The sequence below is a fragment of the Pholis gunnellus genome (genome assembly GCF_910591455.1).
Source record: "Pholis gunnellus genome assembly, chromosome: 6".
Classification (NCBI taxonomy): Eukaryota; Metazoa; Chordata; class Actinopteri; order Perciformes; family Pholidae; genus Pholis; species Pholis gunnellus.
Window position 1 is genome coordinate 24,505,051 of NC_136532.1, and position 21,077 is coordinate 24,526,127.

The following is a 21,077-nucleotide window of genomic DNA, read 5'->3' on the forward strand; positions in this document are numbered from 1 at the left end:
TCTGATTATCTTTTAGCTAAATGTTGTCCTGCTGACAAAATGTTGCTCACTACAATAAGTGAAGTCATGAAGTTCATTATGTTTTTAAAGGACAAACACCAACAGATTGTCAACATTGAGAATCGTTCTACAGAATGTAGAAGATATACAGTATGTCAATGTTTCATATTTATTCTAATATATCACATTCACTTTGTTCCTGGTAGTCTTTGGTTTCTGCTTGGACTCTGGTAAACCTGATCTCAAGTCTACTTTTAAATGAAACTTTATATCTGTGAGGTGTTCTTAAAGATTCACGTCTTCAGCAGGAACCAATGGGCTTGGAGCTGAGAGCCACAGACAGGAAGTCAGAACGTGTGGAGAGACCAACACATTGTTGAGAGTAAGACAGACAGGCTATAATAATGTGAGAACATATTCAGCCTTCTGGTTTAAGGGAACATGCGTATCAAAGGGAGCTGATGGTGGTTGTGTGGTAGAAATCATCTGGATGTGAGATGAGCTCCTTGGAGGAGCTCCTCTGCTCCCTGAGCTCCTTCTCCTTCTTCTTCTTCTTCTTCTTCTTCTTCTTCAGCTGCAGGAACACCCAGGTTATAACGATGTAGCTCAGTATTCTTCTGTCTGCACGGCATCCGCCCCCTGCTGGCCTGGAGAGACATGACAGCACAGTCCTGTCTTCAGTTCACTAAACACAGAGCGAGAGCTTCATGTCAGTGGCTGGTCTAAACAACAGACGTGTGTCCGTACCTTACAGTAGAAGTAAAGGGCAACGTTCACCAACAGCAGAGCCAGCGGCAGGACGATCGCTTTGATGATCAGAGGTGTTGGATCTGAACAAACACATGGACAGTCATCACATCAAAACCCTGCTTTATGGTCTGTTTGACTCTAAATGGACCATCATTTACTAAATGAACATCATGCTGTATTGAAGAAGACTTGAAAGTAGAGATTGAGACCATAAAATCATGTTTACAATGTTTACTGAGGTAATAAATCAAGAGAGAAGTAGAGTCATTTTCTCATAGGCTTCTATACAACCAGAGGAGTCGCCCCCTGATGAACACTAGAGAGAATCTGGTTAGTCTTGGTTTCATGCTACAATGATGTCATCACCTACGTCCTGTTTTCATCACCAGAGCTCGTGGTCAGAGTTGGACCGTGCTACGCTGTGATTGGCCAGTCAGCGCTAGAGGGGCGGGACTTAGTGAAGAGTCAATTGAAAGCGTAATCGCTATCATTAATGACTGTCTCAACGTTTGGTTTCCAGGATAACCCTGGTTCTCTGAGTGAGGTATCGGAGCACACCGCCCTTCTTGCTTCTGATTGGTGGAGGAACTACACTTGAAAATTGCGAGTTGGGGGCTAAGGGGTGTTATGACTGATGTGGTGGCAGTGGAGCTTTGTGATTGGTCACGTCAGAAGGTGCTTCATTTCTCAGAGAGCCTGAGTTATCCTGGTAACCAAACCTGCTCTGTCCTACAGTAGATTGTTAGCTGTTGCCATTCATAGACTGTGTTTAGGTTTGGTTACTATATGACATGTGTGACACAATGACAGGAGTCACAGAGTCATTCCAGAAACAACAACAACATGGACTCTGTGGTCAGCTGATCATCTTCAGTCAGTTTGGACCAATCATCTTCAAACCTGCATGTAAACAGTCAGCTTACCTAAGACAGTGATGGAGAGCAGACGGCTCTCAGAGGAGAAGTTATGATTAAAAACATAGAGGTGATAAACACAGCTGTAGCTTCCTTGGTGGGCGGGCTCTGCAGCAGGAAACAGGAAGTGGGCAGAGTGATTGACAGCCGGATGGGTGTAGTTGTGTGCTGAGTTGGAGGAGGTGGAGGTGAGCTGGAAGGAGCCTCCTGGGTACTGTGGCTGGATGGAGCAGCAGATGGTGAAGGTGGAGCGCCTGAGCACCGGAGCCCCCTGCTGCTGGGCCTCGGAGACCCCGTACATTGAGGAGGACACAGTGATGATTGGCTGAAGCAGCAGGTCTGTAAACACAGAGAGATGATGAAAGTTCATGTTTAGCCTCCATTAAACGAGATGGACCCTGAATAAGGACGTGATGTCACAGGTCTGACAGACAGACAGACAGACAGACAAACAGGTGTGTCCAGTCTATGGAGGGTTTGAAGCTTCCAGAAACAAGCCCACCTCTCTACACTTCAGGGTGTCGTTGTCCTGTTTAAATTTACAGTTCAGTCCAATGGAAACCCACTGACTGTCACTGTGACAGAGGAAGGAACATACTGGAAATATTGATGTCAGAGATGATGTCACTGATGGGCTTACCTGAGCAGGTGAGATCCACGATGAAGTTAGAGGGACCTGATGTTAAACACTCTTTCAGAGCAGATCCAGTGTAAACACAGTGAGAGTTGATCCACCACACAGATCTCTCTGAGGACTCCTCTCTCCATCTGATAGAAACAGCAGAGCCACAGTCCAGATCTCTACAGGCAACAGCTGCTTTCTTCAGGGTCCAGTCAGAGTCAACTACTGGTCTCCAGTCTCCTTGATGTTTCACCTCCAGTGTTCCTGCACAGCGACTGTCTCCTCCCACCAACCTGACAGGTTCTGAACAGAAACAAGAGACTCGTCAGTAAAACAACAAACGTGAGTTTCAGTAGAACAGAGATGAACCAGATCAAAGCTGCAGCTCCTCTTCTACCTGAGCAGGTGAGTCCAACAGCTTTGTTAGGTGAGCAGGTGTTTCTATCTGAGCCTGAGCTTCTACAGTCCAGGAGAGCAGACTCATTGCCTCCACACTGGAACTCTTTGGTCCACATTGGAGCCTCCACTTCTCCATAGAGCGCCCCCTGGAGGACTGAAGGAGCCCCACAGCCAAGCTCCCTACAGACCACCTCTGCATCCTGCTGGTCAAAGTCATCTTCACACACTGAGGACCACCACTGGTTAGACTGGTTAGACTGGTTAGACTTCACCTCCAGTCTGCCTGAGCACAGACTCGTCCCATTCACCAGCCTGACAGAGTCTGGAGAGATGATAGAAGATGAAAGAGAGAGAGACAAAAGACACCAGACACTAAATAACAAGATGTCATGAAACAAGAATTCAGAGACACAATTAAATAATACAATAAGTCAATAATAATTATAATAATAATAATAATCAGTAACCAGCTAGCTAAGTTAGCTCAAAACACAAATATCAAAAGATCATGAACTTAACATATTTAGTCAGACTGGGAGGAGAATTATTTTAATGTTGACTGAAATTCAAACAGTGTCTGTCTTGTCTGCATTGTGAGCGTGGTTTTACCAAAGTAGAGCACTTTGGAGCTGCATTACAAAACGGTGCACAGAAGCTCAGAGACGGATTAGTGCTACTGGGTCCATCATGTTGTGCTAACATAGAGACATGATCCTCTACTTCCTTCATTATCATGTAGAATTCACCAGCAAGCGTTGTGGTGGAAGATGTTCAACATGAAAGAAGGGAGGGATGTTGCCTTGAAGATTGTGAGTTGTGTTGGAACCAGGACTCTACAGAGAACGGTATTCTGGACTCACTTGGAGGAGAAGGGCTTTGAACACAGAGATCTACTGCTGCACACTGATGTAAGATGGCTGAGCAGAGGAACATTGTTGTTGACATTCAGTGAGACTTTCTGAATCTTTCATTACATGCAGAAGATGCACAGCTAGAGGACTACCAGTGGCTTTTGGATTCAGTGTTTCTGACAGATCTCCCTTTACTGTTCAACGAAGCTGATTCAGAGCTGCAGGATTATGATGAACATGTCATCAACAGCATCAGTGAAGGAAACACGTTTAAAAGACACAACTGCTGTCGAGTAGGCTTTAACACTGTGAATGTTCCTCACGTGCAGACAGAAGTGAAACATCAGGACAAAGACATTGTGCAGCTTGACTTCTATGAGGAGCAACATGAGAACATCAGAAGAGCTTTACTGAGAGCTAAATAGTATCAGTGTTCCACCTGGACAGCTTTGTTGCTGGGAAAGCGATTCTCTCACTGCACATTTACATTGAGATCAAATCAAGGGAAACACCTGGCATGAATGAAGAGTTATGGGACGTACTGATGGAACACAAGTATCCACACCTCAGAAGATGTGCCTTCAACTTGATGAAGGAACATGTCTCCACTTCAGCAACACCAGGTGCTGAGCCAGTAGAGTTAAACATGCAAAAAAGTCACGTTTGAAAGCAGACAATGTGGAATCTAATGGTACACCGAATACGGAAGAGACAGGATAGGGATCATGAAGGGATAGAGCCACCTCAGAGAGTGTTTTATAGACAGATTCCCAGGATGTAGTGAGGGAGGGACTGGACTAAAACAGATGAAGTAGATTGGCACATAGATGATGTCACTGATGGGCTTACCTGAGCAGGTGAGATCCACGATGGTGGAAGAGGAACCTGATGTTAAACAATCTCTCAGAGCAGATCCAGAGTGAACACAGTCAAAGTTGATCAACCACACAGATCTCTCTGAGGACTCTCCTCTCTGTCTGATAGAAACGGCAGAGCCACAGTCCAGCTCTCTACAGGCAAAAGCTGCTGTCTTCAAGGTCCAGTCAGAGTCATCTACTGGTCTCCAGTCTCCTCGTTTCACTTCCAGTGTTCCTGCACAGCGACTGTCTCCTCCCACCAACCTGACAGGTTCTGAACAGAAACAAGAGAGTCGTCAGTAAAAGAACAAAGTGAGTTTCAGTAGAACAGAAATGAACCAGATCAAAGCTGCAGCTCCTCTTCTACCTGAGCAGGTGAGTCCAACAGCTTTGTTAGGTGAGCAGGTGTTTCTATCTGAGCCTGAGCTTCTACAGTCCAGGAGAGCAGACTCATGGCCTCCACACTGGAACTCTTTGGTCCACATTGGAGCCTCCACTTCTCCATAGAGCGCCCCCTGGAGGACTGAAGGAGCCCCACAGCCAAGCTCCCTACAGACCACCTCTACATCCTGCTGGTCAAAGTCATCTTCACACACTGAGGACCACCACTGGTTAGACTGGTTAGACTGGTTAGACTTCACCTCCAGTCTGCCTGAGCACAGACTCGTCCCATTCACCAGCCTGACAGAGTCTGGAGAGATGATAGAAGATGAAAGAGAGAGAGACAAAAGACACCAGACACTAAATAACAAGATGTCATGAAACAAGAATTCAGAGACACAATAAAATAATACAATAAGTCAATAAAATGTATAATAATAATCAGTAACCAGCTAGCTAAATTAGCTCAAAACACAAATATCAAAAGATCATGAACTTAACATATTTAGTCAGACTGGGAGGAGAATTATTTTAATGTTGACTGAAATTCAAACAGCGTCTGTCTTGTCTGCATTGTGAGCGTGGTCTTACCAAAGTAGAGCACTTTGGAGCTGCATTACAAAACGGTGCACAGAAGCTCAGAGACGGATTAGTGCTACTGGGTTCATCATGTTGTGCTAACATAGAGACATGATCCTCTACTTCCTTCATTATCATGTAGAATTCACCAGCAAGCGTTGTGGTGGAAGATGTTCAACATGAAAGAAGGGAGGGATGTTGCCTTGAAGATTGTGCGTTGTGTTGGAACCAGGACTCTACAGAGAACGGTATTCTGGACTCACTTGGAGGAGAAGGGCTTTGAACACAGAGACCTACTGCTGCACACTGATGTAAGATGGCTGAGCAGAGGAACATTGTTGTTGACATTCAGTGAGACTTTCTGAATCTTTCATTACATGCAGAAGATGCACAGAGTGCAGAGTGTTTTATTGACAGTTTCCCAGGATGTAGTCAGGGTGTAACGGGTGTAGTAAGGACCCAGGAGCAGTACGACAAACACCAGGGATATTTTGAATCAAAGCTTTATTTCCTTCGGCACACACAACAGGTAGAACATACACAGGAAGACAGCGGCAGGTTCTCGTGGTCGGGGACAGAAGGCTGGGTGAATTACCGGGGCAGAGGCAAGGCGGGGTATTCCAGAACAGGCAGGGTCGGTAACGGGGAAACGCTGGAAGGTCTTGCATGAAAGCAGAGAACGATCTGGCAGTGAGTGTGTGTGAGACTGAGGTCTAAATAGTGGGTGCAGCAGAGTGAGCAGGTGAGAGAGATGAGCTGATGAGGTGGGCGTGACTGGCAGGTGCACTGAATAAACTGATTAGGTGAGTGAGAGATGGACAAAACAGGAAAGTTGTGGCAGAGCTGTGACATAGGGAGGGACTGGACCAAAACATATGAATTAGATTGACACATAGATGATGTCACTGATGGGCTTACCTGAGCAGGTGAGATCCACGATGTAGGGAGAGGAACCTGATGTTAAACACTCTCTCAGAGCAGATCCAGAGTGATCACAGCGAGAGTTGATCCTCCACACAGGTCTCCATGAGGACTCCTCTCTCCGTCTGTTATAAACAGCAGAGCCACAGTCCAGATCTCTACAGGCAACAGCTGCTTTCTTCAGGGTCCAGTCAGAATAATCTACTGGTCTCCAGTCTCCCAGTTTCACCTCCAGTGTTCCTGCACAGCGACTGTCTCCTCCCACCAACCTGACAGGTTCTGAACAGAAACCAGAGAGTTGTCAGTAAAAGAACAAAGTGAGTTTCAGTAGAACAGAAATGAACCAGATCAAAGCTGCAGCTCCTCTTCTACCTGAGCAGGTGAGTCCAACAGCTTTGTTAGGTGAGCAGGTGTTTCTATCTGAGCCTGAGCTTCTACAGTCCAGGAGAGCAGACTCATGGCCTCCACACTGGAACTCTTTGGTCCACATTGGAGCCTCCACTTCTCCATAGAGCGCCCCCTGGAGGACTGAAGGAGCCCCACAGCCAAGCTCCCTACAGACCACCTCTGCATCCTGCTGGTCAAAGTCATCTTCACACACTGAGGACCACCACTGGTTAGACTGGTTAGACTTTACCTCCAATCTGCCTGAGCACAGACTCGTCCCATCCACCAGCCTGACAGAGTCTGGAGAGATGATAGAAGATGAAAGAGAGAGAGACAAAAGACACCAGACACTAAATAACAAGATGTCATGAAACAATAATTCAGAGACACAATTAAATAATACAATAAGTCAATAATAATTATAATAATAATAATCAGTAACCAGCTAGTTAAGTTAGCTCAAAACACAAATATCAAAAGATCATGAATTTAACACATTTAGTCAGACTGGGAGGAGAATTATTTTAATGTTGACTGAAATTCAAACAGCGTCTGTCTTGTCTGCATTGTGAGCGTGGTCTTACCAATGTAGAGCACTTTGGAGCTGCATTACAAAATGGTGCACAGAAGCTCAGAGACGGATTAGTGCTACTGGGTTCATCATGTTGTGCTAACATAGAGACATGATCCTCTACTTCCTTCATTATCATGTAGAATTCACCAGCAAGCGTTGTGGTGGAAGATGTTCAACATGAAAGAAGGGAGGGATGTTGCCTTGAAGATTGTGAGTTGTGTTGGAACCAGGACTCTACAGAGAACGGTATTCTGGACTCACTTGGAGGAGAAGGGCTTTGAACACAGAGACCTACTGCTGCACACTGATGTAAGATGGCTGAGCAGAGGAACATTGTTGTTGACATTCAGTGAGACTTTCTGAATCTTTCATTACATGCAGAAGATGCACAGCTAGAGGACTACCAGTGGCTTTTGGATTCAGTGTTTCTGACAGATCTCCCTTTACTGTTCAACGAAGCTGATTCAGAGCTGCAGGACTATGATGAACATGTCATCAACAGCATCAGTGAAGGAAACACGTTTAAAAGACACAACTGCTGTCAATTAGGCTTTAACGCTGTGAACTTTCCTCACATGCAGACAGAAGTGAAACATCAGGACAAAGACATTGTGCAGCTTGACATCCATGAGGAGCAACATGAGAACATCAGAAGAGCTTTACTGAGAGCTAAATAGTATCAGTGTTCCACCTGGACAGCTTTGTTGCTGGGAAAGCGATTCTCTAACTGCACATTTACATTGAGATCAAATCAAGGGAAACAACTGGCATGAATGAAGAGTTATGGGACGTACTGATGGAACACAAATATCCACACCTCAGAAGATGTGCCTTGAACTTGATGAAGGAACATGTCTCCACTTCAGCAACACCAGGTGCTGAGCCAGTAGAGTTAAACATGCAAAAAAGTAACGTTTGAAAGCAGACAATGGGGAATCTGATGGTACACCGAATAAGGAAGAGACAAGTGAAGGGATAGAGCCACCTCAGAGAGTGTTTTATAGACAGATTCCCAGGATGTAGTGAGGGAGGGACTGGACCAAAACAGATGAAGTAGATTGGCACATAGATGATGTCACTGATGGGCTTACCTGAGCAGGTGAGATCCACGATGGAGTAAGAGGAACCTAATGTTAAACAATCTCTCAGAGCAGATCCAGAGTGAACACAGTCAAAGTTGATCCTCCACACAGGTCTCCATGAGGACTCCTTTCTCCGTCTGTTAGAAACGGCAGAGCCACAGTCCAGCTCTCTACAGGCAACAGCTGCTTTCTTCAGGGTCCAGTCAGAGTCATCTACTGGTCTCCAGTCTCCTCGTTTCACCTCCAGTGTTCCTGCACAGCGACTGTCTCCTCCCACCAACCTGACAGGTTCTGAACAGAAACAAGAGAGTCGTCAGTAAAAGAACAAAGTGAGTTTCAGTAGAACAGAAATGAACCAGATCAAAGCTGCAGCTCCTCTTCTACCTGAGCAGGTGAGTCCAACAGCTTTGTTAGGTGAGCAGGTGTTTCTATCTGAGCCTGAGCTTCTACAGTCCAGGAGAGCAGACTCATGGCCTCCACACTGGAACTCTTTGGTCCACATTGGAGCCTCCACTTCTCCATAGAGCGCCCCCTGGAGGACTGAAGGAGCCCCACAGCTAAGCTCCCTACAGACCACCTCTGCATCCTGCTGGTCAAAGTCATCTTCACACACTGAGGACCACCACTGGTTAGACTGGTTAGACTGGTTAGACTTCACCTCCAGTCTGCCTGAGCACAGACTCGTCCCATTCACCAGCCTGACAGAGTCTGGAGAGAGCGAGAGAGATCTGATTTTTCAAAATCACTTTATTTACATATTTATATTTTTTACAATTTCAACGATTCAATAAAGTGCCAGTGCGTTTTTTATTAAATATACATAACAGTTTACCCGATAAAAACTTTTGCAAATGTCAATTCATCATCGACCACAGAGCAAACAATGTCCTTAAAACACCAGCGCTGTTTGAAAGCATCTAAGTCTCCAATGTGTCTATAAAACCTAAACTCTAGCCAGAGTCTGGCCCTGATGTTACACATCCAGACTGTCCTGCCCCTCCCCGTTCTCCACTCTGTTTTTCCTACTTAAATAAATTGCCATCTTGGCTTCTCCTGAAAGATAGTTCAGGAGCTGCCACTTTTCTTTTCCCATTTTTTTTTGTAGGCGGTTCCCATAATAAAAACCCTTTCTGTAAAAACCACATTAAAAAGACTAAAAAACAATGTTAAAAGAGAGAAGAACTCTGTGAGTCTCTTACACTCAGTAAAAACATGGTAAACAGTCTCTCTAATGTTACAGAACGGGCACTGGCTCAGAACAGAGGGATTAAGAACCGAGAAAAGCATTGGAGGCGACAGCACCATGTAAAATCCTCCGCTGGAGGTCGGCAGTCTGTTTTTTCAGGGGAGGTTTATATAAAATCCTCCACTGTGGGCCAGGTCCGTTTTGTCCCAGTCTGTCTGACCACACAGTGGGGAGCCTGTTGCACAGTCCGCTCTGTTTGTGACCTTCACGCAATTAAAATAAAAGTTATTTTTGTCTGCCTTATAGTATATAGTATATATGTATAGTGTTAGCTTTTCTGGGCGTGTTGTACCAAGCAGGGGGCCGGTGAGTTCCCCTAGCCCTGGGCTCGGGGAGATCTCAGGGAAAGGGTCTGCAGGGTCCGGCTCGACTGCACCAGACACTAAATAACATTCTGTCTTATTTTTCTGAGAAGATCTGTGACCCAGAATATAAATGTTTATAAAATGATCCTTAACATGTAGAGAGATGGGGCTGGACTCTCTCCTTAAGGAGTGTTCAGGGTGAAGGACGGTGTGGAGATACTGACGAGCCCCCGGCTGAACTGAGCTGCTCAAAGTTGTGTCCAGCAGGTCATTGGTGCCTGTTATGGTGGAAACCAAAGAAGCTGCTGGTGGAAACCAGTGAATAAGAAAGCTGTGGAGCTGAAGGAGGAGTCCTTTCAGGCTGGGTGGTGGTCGGCCCAGAGGACTCCTGAACCAGCAGACATGGAGGTTTCATATATAAAGATATCTTGGTGCATTCAGCACCTGATTTACTGAGGCAGCAGCATGTGTGTGTCAACCTGGATACACTACTGTCATAGATGATGTCACTGATGGGCTTACCTGAGCAGGTGAGATCCACGATGAAGGAAGAGGAACCTGGTGTTAAACACTCTCTCAGATCACATCCAGAGTAAACACAGTCATAGTCGTTCGTCCACACAGGTCTCCATGAGGACTCCGTTCTCTCTCTCATTGAAACAGCAGAGCCACAGTCCAGATCTCTACAGACAACAGCTGCTTTCTTCAGGGTCCAGTCAGAATAATCTACTGGTCTCCAGTCTCCTTGATGTTTCATCTCCAGTGTTCCTGCACAGCGACTGTCTCCTCCCACCAACCTGACAGCTTCTGAACAGAAACAAGAGAGTCGTCAGTAAAGAAATGAATTTAATTAATAAAATATCAAACTAAAACTTGACTGCTGATTCTGCTTCACTGGTTCTTTATTTCTCTTTTCTTTCTCTATTTACCTGTTGATGTGTGATTTCCTTCAGCCTGGAGTTCTGGAGAAATAGACACATATTTGTTGTTTTAAGTAAATGTAAAAGAAATACACAAATATTTGTTTATAAATGTATTTGTAATTTTCATCTAAAACCTTTTTGGATGTTGTTACATTTATATTCAGACAGTTAAACCTGCATTTAAAAACAGGACTGTTTTTTTTAGACGCCTCCTTCCTTTTCAGCCAATCACAGAAGAGTAGATTAAAGGGTAATATTTGTTATGACAATATGACAAAAACAAAAACAATTTGTTTAATTTTTAATTTAATTTGTAATTCTTATTTAGCCCCTTCCTTCAGAAGGCAGAGCATCCTGAGGGGAGGGGCTAAAAAAAAGAGAAATGTCCAAAATGAAGAAGACAGCAGCTCACATCCAAACATTTCCAACACACACACCATTGCATACAATCACAACAAGCTTCGTGCTGCTTGAGTAAACTTCAGTGTGAGAACCTTTCAGACAGAAGCAGTCAGCTGAGAACTGCTGTTGAAGTCTCTGTGAGTACAGTTGTTTAGCATCTCTCACCTCATGGCTGAACCTGTGCTTAGACTCTTTAAACCTGTCCTTGTCTCCTTTCCTAAACACTTCCTCCTTTTACAACCTTAAGAGTGATTTATTCTTGCTGCATCCGTGAGGCGTCTCGAGTGTTTCCCCACCAGTGGCTGGAACACGATGCTGCTAACTACTACAGATAATAACAGCATATTATATTATTATCAGGCAGTAAATCGAGGGGACAGGATGCATACGTGGGTCACAGAGGTCACTGTGGATGGGCCGGGCCACTAGCTTCCCGCCCATAGCACAGGTTCTACACTAAACCTCTCTCTCAGGCTGGTTGTCTTACTTCTATGTGCTCTGTAGGATGTAATCTGTCTGTTACTCACGACAAAGTCTCACATGAATCCACTGACAACAACATGAACAAAATGACTGCTGTCTTGTTTCTTTGACATGTTTCTGATCATGACTCACTGGGCGCATCAACCCACAATGCCTTGGGGGAAGACCCGCCCCCTACTCTGCCTCCGTTTGGCTACACCCTTCCAGTCGTTACAGGTGTCTGCTATCTGCTAACGTTAGCCTAGCTAAGGAAGGAGAGTGAGCTTATTATTTGTTCCAGTAGTCCAAAGGTAGGCGACCCGGTCCGAAGATACCAGAGGGCTGAGCACCAACGCAGCAGAGAAGCAGAAGAAAGTTTTCTATAAGTTTTGTGTAATATTTCATCATTAAATTCACCTCTGAGAATCTTTAACTGTGTAGTTGAGAACATTGGCAGCGTGACTGCTCGTTTATCCAGATATTTAGTAACTTTTATCAATTTCACTCAAATAATCAGTGAATATAAATCAATTTCCCTCAGAGGATTAGTAAATATACAAATCAAGTTCACTCAGATATTGAGTAAATCAAAAGTACTTTTGCTCAGATAAGGATCTGAGCAAAAGTACTTTTGATTTACTATTTCAGTTTTGCTTGAGAAATTGAGTTGAATACACTTATTATGTTTGTTTACATTTTGTGAATTTATTCAATATTTTTTTATCAAATTTGTAGAACTTAAAATCTATTTAATTATACTAAGTGTCACTTTTTTTAAAGACATGTGTTTGTATCAGGGACGTGCGGTCACTGGAGGCAGAGCCTCACCTGCCATCATGAAAATTAAAAAAACACAATGATAAAATAAAATAAATATTAATATTTCTCTACTGAACTGTGTTATAAATGTAATTTCTGTAGAATAGGTCATGTATTTCACGTAGAACCTATTTAGTCTTGCTGATCTGACAGACACCGCAGAGAAAGAGCACAGAGGGGAGGCCAACAGTACCTCTGCCTCAATGAAGGGGGCGCGCGAGAATCTATTCTTGACAGACCCGCGCTGAAGTCGCATCAAGATGCACAGAGCAGATCGACCCAGACAGGAAGTCAGACACCGAAAAGGGATAGAGCTTCCGGTAATTTATCAAAATAAAACACTATGTGCAGCCTAATCGCGGAGCACACGCTCCTGGTGGAATCAAATATGTAGCTTACCTACGTGTCTGTAAAGAATGCTGATATGAAATATGAAAAACAACGAGTAGTCAATGTGCAAGCTGCCAATTGAATGATTTAAACTACTCTATTGGATTCATATACAGGACTGTCTCAGAAAATTAGAATATTGTGATAAAGTTCTTTATTTTGTGTAATGCAATTAAAAAAACAAAAATGTCATGCATTCTGGATTCATTACAAATCAACTGAAATATTGCAAGCCTTTTATTCTTTTAATATTGCTGATTATGGCTTACAGCTTAAGAAAACTCAAATATCCTATCTCTAAATATTAGAATATCATGAAAAAGTATACTAGTAGGGTATTCAACTAATCACTTGAATCGTCTAATTAACTCGAAACACCTGCAAGGGTTTCCTGAGCCTTGAAAAACACTCAGCTTGGTTCAGTAAACTAAATCACACGTATGGGGATTATCACAATATTCTAATTTTCTGAGACAGTCCTGTAGTTGTAAATCTGACTCTGAAATGTAGTGTGTGTGTGTGTGTATGCGTGTTTGTGCATGTGTGTGTGTCTGTGTGCCTGTGTGTGTGTGTCTGTGTATATGTTTGTGTTTTTGTGTGCGTGTGTGTATATATGTGCGTGTGTTTGTGTGTGTGTGTGTGTGAGTGTGTGTTTGTGTGTGCATGTGTGTGTGTGTATGTGTCTGTGTGTATGTGTGCGTGTGTTTGTGTGTGTGCATGTGTGTGAGTGTGTAGGTTTGTGCATATGTATGTGTGTGTGTGTGTGTAGGTGTGTGTGTTTGTGTGTGTACGTGTGTGCATATGTGTGTATGTGTGTGTGTGCGTGTAGGTGTGTGTGTGTGTGTGTGTGCCTGTTTGTGTGTGTGTGTAGGTGTGTGTGTGTATATATGTGTGTGTGTGTGTGCATATGTGTGCGTGTGTAAGTGTGTGTATGTGTGTATGTAAGTGTGTATGTGTATATGTATGTGTGTGTGTGTATTTGTGTTTGTGTATGTGTGTGTGTGTGTGTCTGTGTGTATGTATGTGTGTATGTGTGTGTGTGCGTGTGCATATGTGTGCGTGTAGGTGTGTGTGTGTATGCCTGTTTGTGTGTGTGTGTATGTGTGTGTGTGCATATGTGTATGTGTCTCTGTGTGTGTGTGTATATGTGTGTATGTGTCTGTGTGTGTGTATATGTGTGCGTGTGTAAGTGTGTGTATGTGTGTATGTAAGTGTGTATGTGTGTGTATGTATTTGTGTATGTGTGTGTGTGTGTGTGTGTGTGTCTGTGTGTGTATGTGTGTGCATATGTGTGTGTGTGCGTGTGCATATGTGTGTGTGTAGGTGTGTGTGTGTATGTGTGTGCGTGTGTGTGCATATGTGTATGTGTGTGTGTGTGTGTGTGTGTATATGTGTGCGTGTGTAAGTGCGTGTGTATGTGTGTATGTAAGTGTGTATGTGTGTATGTATGTGTGTATGTGTGTGTGTTTGTATGTGTGTGTTCTCTGATTTAAAGATACAACAGTAATATTGTAATAAAACGCATCATCTCTAAATCAGAGTCCTACCTGAGCTCCACAACAACAGCAGAAGCATCAACAGGTGATCCATGACGTCCAGGTAGACCGTCTCTCTGACCGTCTCTCTGTCCGTCTCTCTGTCCGTCTCTCTGTCCGTCTCTCTCCCGTCTGAGTCTCTTTCTGCTGTCCTCGTTGTATATCTGCGTACAGGAAGAGGTGGAGCTTTGCTGATGGTTTATCTGTCTTTAGTTTTACAGAGAAGAGTCTCTGTCACATGATCAGCTTCTTCTGTCCACCATGTTTCCAGTGTGACCAGTGGATCAGACTTCACTCTGGTGTCTTGGTTCTCTTTGGTCTGTTGAGTTATTGTGCTGTACAGCATGTGGGCTCATGGAAGTAATATAGAACCATAGAACTATAGATCTATAGAGCTAGAGAAATAGAAATATAGGAAAGAGTTAGATTCTCTTTATAGTTGTTTTAAAACTTGTGTTGTTGTTTTGCATCTCTTTGTGGTCATTTTAAAACTGTGTTTTTAACTTTCGTGGTTCAATTGAGTCTCTCTGTAGATGTTTTAAATCGTATGTTGTTGTGAGTCTCTTTATTGAAGGTTTATGTCTTTTTGTGGTTGTTTTACGTCTCGTTGTGGTTGTTTTAAAGCTTTTGTGGTTGTTTGGAGTCGCTCTGTAGTTGCATTATGTCTCTTTGTAGTCATTTTGTAACAATTTGTTGTTGTTTTGAGTCTCTTTGTGGGAAATATAATGTTTTTGGTGGACTGTGCTCACGTAACAGACAACGACCTTTTGAACCCGGAACAATAACAAAAATCAGCTGAGGCCCCGCATGTGTTCAGGGAGGCTAAGCTAACTAGCTTAGCTGGGAAACAACAGCAGTTAGCTGATTCCCTACTTCGTCATGGACGGACAAGTCAGAATCAATGTAATTACCCAGCAACACTGCAGCGCTAGAGCACGAGCCATTCATATCATTCATAAAAACGACACGATAGACAAATGAACGTTACATAACGCTACTGCAGATGTAAAAACAAAAGCAGTTCACTTACCACAGCTGCCTTCACTTAAAGACAAAGTCCATCCTCCTTTCTTTGTTAACAAAGTCAGTAACTCCTAAATCCATTTCTCCTCCTTCAGCCATTGAGTGTTAAAAAAACAAAGAATCTACACCAAGCAAAACGCTACAAATGTCATAACTTCTCTTACATATGTTTCAACCTGAACTTTACTCAACACTAAGATCTGCTAGCTAGCTTTCTGTTGGACAAAAGTCACGCTGGCCCACTGACCAATCACGGCGCACGTTAATGCAGACGTACTTAGGAGGCTACCTCGGTTCCACTGGCACGTCAGAGAATACGGCCAACATGTCAAACTAAAGATCTGATTGGTTGAAGACTATGACAATCAACAATATCGTCCTCATTCACTTTAATCTGCAAAGTCTACCTAGAGGACCTCGGGCCTCTCTTCTGTAGAGACATAGAGGTGAAATCTGATTGGATAAAAGCTCTCCTTAAAACAAGCTGTGCTGGAAGCAGAGCAACAGAGGAAGACAGGAGCTGTGCAATGAGAAAATAAGATTATGGGAAAATATTTATAATACATGTAGTGTATTTATGGAAAATTATTAAATGATAAAATAGCTATAACTTTGTGATTCTGTTTAGGCCAGCAGAGAAGGCTTAGCTGGCCCTGACGGCCCACCACTGCTCTTTGGGGATGTTTTTTTAACTTTTTATGGTTGTTTTGAGTCTCTCTGTAGTTGCATTATGTCTCTTTGTTGTCATTTTGTAACAATTTGTTGTTGTTTTGAGTCTCTTTGTGGTCAGTTTATGTCTCTTTGTGGTTGTTTTTTAACTCTCTGTGGTTGTTGTGAGTCTCTTGCTCACTGCCCTTGCCTTTGTTAAATCGGTCCATTTAAGATATTCACACTCAGTGAATTTTGGCAAACCTTTCTGAACTGTGTTTCTGTTAAATTGATCATATTAATTTCACAAGAAGCTGCTGACTGATTGCAGATTCTATGATTGTTTCCATGAGCACCAGGCCAGGCTGAGATGTTCCGATCAGATTAATGTGGTCAGCGTCGTCTTATTATTTCCGTTACATGTTTCAACATCAGCAGAGAGTCATTCAGAGGAGACATTACAGCTGCAACTAAGCATAAGATTAATAGTTGATGAATCCATCAGTTATGTTTTTAAAGTGATCAATCATTGAGTCTATAAAACTCGAGTGGTGTTTAGTGCAGCACACATTGTTGAGATTGAGTCCAAGGAGACATCTTCAAATGTCTCGGTTTGTCCGACCGAGAGTCCAGAAGCCAAAGATATTCAGTGGAGTCAAACTTACACACCTGCCTTTCACTTTTCAGAGGTAAAATACAAGAAAGTCTTGTTGGAGATCCAGACCCCTCCAGAACCAGTTCTATCAGAACCAATGCTCTACAGTCCAGCTCCTTTCTGTCCAGCTCTTCAAGAGAAGTCCTTTGGCTCCATTCCAAACTTCCACCAGTTTTCTGTACGTTTCAAAGCTGCCACAGAGCATCTGAATCATAATCCACCTCCATCGTTCTGTCATGAGTTAAAGAACAGCAGTGAAAGTGTCCTGATAATGAACCAGACAACAGAGGTGAGTGTGTGTGTCCTCACTCACTTTACATCTAACACAGAAAGGTGATCAAACTATTATTTCAGCTGTTTTGGAATATTCATGTAAACGATGGATCACTTTGAGGATCTGGTTCAGGTCTACTTTCTGACCCCAAAGTCCAAACTAAACCTGTAGAAGCAGCATTCAGTTCTTATGATCCACAAATCTGAAACAATCTGCATCTCTGCTCCAACTCTCACTTCTCTAAGACTTCTCTGTTTGACACGGAAAATATGAATTTTATTGAGTTAAATGTGAGACTTTGTATTCATATCTTGTACTCTGTAGCTGTGTGATTTAACTTTGAGGTTAGTTTCACTTTTTATTTTGCACATGCATCAAATAAGTCAAACAAAACAAGAATCACAAATAAAATGAACAGTAAATATATCAAACTGTCAATAAACAAATACTCATAAACAACATAAATAAATATATTATTTCCTAAAAGGAGTTAGAAGAAGAATAAAGTGATATGTTCCTCTTCATAACTCTGTCTCCATAACTCAACATTGATCCTATAAACCTTTGTGACCGGCAGCCGGTCCTCATGAATTCTTGACTTCTTAAAGCGCAGCCCTTGAGTTCAGGTTGTTGACTACATGGACTTTCACATTTAATCTAAAATAAAGACTAACAACTAATCCCAGAATAAGTTAGAGATAGATCTCATCATCATCATCATCATCATCATCATCATCATCATCAGCGTGTCTCTGTGTTCTGTAGCGCCCCCCACTGGAAGAAGCCTTCCACTACACCATGCACACTGTCTCTACACCACAGCGCTTCACATCCTGTACTGCAGGTTCAACTTGTAAAGACCACGAGAAGAAACTCTGAAAAGTTTTCATATTTAAATGTCCTCTGTAATATTTCTGAGAATTTGGGGGTTTACAGGAATAAGTGTAGTTTATGTCTGCAGTTATACACATTATTTAAAGAGTGAAAATAGTTTTTTTCGACTAAATATCTTAAAATTACTTTCAAAGGAGTATGTGTCAGTTCAATCATGAAGGTGTGGAAAAGTCTTCAGATGATTTTACTTTTGTGATTCTCTTCCTCCAGCAGAAAAGGACGCTCTGCACATTATTAACATTATTATTATGACTTTAGCAGAGATGCTCTGCAGATGGCAACAAAACTGCTCTTTTTGCAGAGTTAAAACCTTTAAACCAGACTTTTAAACATTCAGCAGCAGCTTTTTGTTTTCTGGGAAACAAAATGTGTCAGAAAAAAATCAGCGGCGAAAGAAGTACTCAGATCATTTACTGAAGTAAAACTAGCTATCAACAGCAATACTCTGTTATAAATAAAAGTCCTGCATTCAAACTCTTAAGTAAGAGTACATAGTATCAAATATATACAAGTACCAAAAGTAAAAGTAATAATTTTGGCCATTTTCAGAAAAACAAAATATGAATAATTTATAATTACTGATGCATGAATATATTATTAAAGCTATAACTTTAATGTTATTATTATTTGTTGATAATATTTAGCATTAATAATCTGAATCTGCAAAGTAGCTATAGATAGTGGACTAGAAGTAGGTCTGTAAAGGAGCACAAAAAAGAAATACTCAAGTAAAATACAAGTATCTCAAAAGTATAGTACTTGAGTACTTGGTTACACTGCACCACTGGAAAAAGAGCTGTTCAAAAGTATATTCCAGCTCTAATGTATTAATATGTACTAATATACGATATATATATATATATATTAATAATATTTATAATAATAACAATATTAATAATACGAATAATACGAATCAAAATGTAGTCAATAATATTAATAATAATATTAATAATAATTACCAAAAAGCATCTTTATAGTAGCAAAAAAAAAAATGAAAATAATGAAGTATTTATTTCAGTGAATAAACCTTCAAGATGAGGTTTGGTCTTCAGAGTCTCTCACTACACATTCTTGGTTTACCTGCACAGGTGCTGTCACTTAATTAGATTAATTAAGAGGTTCTCCTCACTGGGCAGAGTTTATCCGACACCATATTGGCCTTCTCTTTTCATCCCTTATTGATTGATTGATTGATTGATTGATTAATTAGGAGGGCAGTTGGCGGTGCAGAGGTCAGTGAATATATGAGTTTTCTCTTCTGTATTTAAGATATATTTCTGCTCAATAATATCCAGGTGTAGTTGTTTTTAAACGCTGATAACGGTGATTTAACTTAATGCTAATTATATGCTAATTAAGGCTAACACTCTGAAGCCTTAATGTTAGTTAGCTTGTTAGCCTAAGCTAACTGGTGCTGCGCTAATGTTGCAGCTAAGTCTCTCTCTCTCTCTCTCTCTCTCTCTCTCTCTCTCTCTCTCTCTCTCTCTCTCTCTCTCTCTCTCTCTCTCTCTCTCTCTCTCTCTCTCTCTTATATATATTAATGTTAAGTTGATATATTTTAGAGAAGTTAAGAGAAGCTAGCTATATCAGTTATTATGTGTTTTTTATTTAGGCACTAGCTTACTTAGGTACATTAGCTTAACAGAGCTAACGTTATATTCTGGGGCTGGAAGTATCCAAGTAGATTTAGTACTGTACGTTTGATGTACTGCTACCATATATTACTACTCCACTACGTTTCAGAGATAAATATTGTACTTTTTACTTCACTTTATTTATCAGCTGGAGTTACTAGCAGTGGCGGAATGTAGTTAACTAGCTACCTAAGAACATTTACTGTAGTAACGTTACTGTAATGTACAATTTTGAAGTACTTTTGAAGTAGCAGTAGTAGTAGTAGTGGTAGAAGTAGTAGTAGTAGTAGCAGCAGTGGTAGTAGTAGCGGCAGCAGCAGTAGTAGTAGTAGTAGTAGTATGTAATTAAAAAATACTTATACATAATGATCCACTGAGCCACTCTGCATTCTCTAGTACATTTTTGTGCTAATACCTTTATGCTGTCTTATTGCTACTTCCATCATTGTACACAATCTACATTTTCACGACATGTTTGTCACACAGACGTTTACTGCCTGGTATAGCAGTCAGCAAAAAAAAGACAACGTGTTTCACACTGTTTATCATTTTCTGTTGCTTGGCAGACTTGTGGTTGGCACCTTAAGGCGATATCAAAGATATCATCACAGCTCTGCTCTATGTAGCGTTAAAGTGTAGGAGCGTTCCTGTATACTTCATGAGTCAAGAAACACCGGTTACTGGTTAACACCAGTAGGCTGCTGTGACTGACAGTTGCAGTGAGATGAGACGTGTGAGCACCACAGAGTGTGTGGTTGAAACTTTCCTCAAATGAAGAAGCAAACTGAAGAGATTTATTAGTTTCCAAGTGGGAGAAATGTAACATTGTTCGTGTTGTGAAGCCCTCCGTCAACATCAATATACAGAAACACTTAAAGTGCATTAAAAGGAAAAATGAAGTGGTAGTTAATAGATTAACATGTGGGGCAGACATGACAAACAGTTTCCGCATCACTGCAGTTACAACAGGAGTTCTGCTCCAGTAGTTCTCACTATTATTTCCATGGGAGTCATACTGTAAACCAGTGACGGAAGAAGTTTTCAGATATTTCAATAAAAGTACTGATACCACACTGAAAATACTTGTTTACAATTAGAAGTCCTGTGTTCAACACCTTACTGAAGGGAAAGTATAAAGGTATTTTGTGATTTGTAACAGTTTTAACCCCTTAAATTCAGTTGCAACATTTAGGAATTTATAAAGAAATGTAATATACATGAAATGGTTGCATGTTTATAGCGCAGTATACCGTCCTTTAGAAATTATACGTATGTATTTGCTGTCATTCGAGCCATCAATTAAAGATTGCTGAGCCGGGATTTTTTAGCCATCTGGCCGTCTCTTTGATTTTTCATTGAGAAATCGTACAGATGCCTGTACTTCCTCACTTCTGCCTCTAGGAGCACATCGAGGTTCTCCATTTGCTCCGCCTCTTTCCGTGTCCGCGTAACAAGTGTCGGATGTGAACCAAAAGGCGCAAAATCCGATGCGCGAAACCCTGCGAAGCTTTAGAAAGTCGAATCATCTCACTTGTATGTGCGACGTTTGA

At 41.9% G+C, this 21,077-nt stretch overlaps 1 protein-coding gene across 1 annotated transcript; it reads right to left on the reverse strand.

Moving 5' to 3' along the window:
* Positions 1–293: 293 nt before the first annotated feature.
* Positions 294–12,490, reverse strand: LOC306697079 (scavenger receptor cysteine-rich type 1 protein M130-like; the record flags this gene model as incomplete). The annotated part of the gene is made up of 11 exons (XM_079160821.1): positions 294–326; positions 748–830; positions 1,746–2,003; positions 4,386–4,421; positions 4,551–4,667; positions 4,761–5,084; positions 6,272–6,553; positions 6,647–6,961; positions 8,327–8,608; positions 8,702–9,025; positions 12,484–12,490. The coding sequence occupies 11 exons, from the start codon at positions 12,488–12,490 to the stop codon at positions 294–296; spliced, it is 2,061 nt and encodes a 686-aa protein (XP_079016947.1).
* Between the last annotated feature and the right edge of the window lie 8,587 nt (positions 12,491–21,077).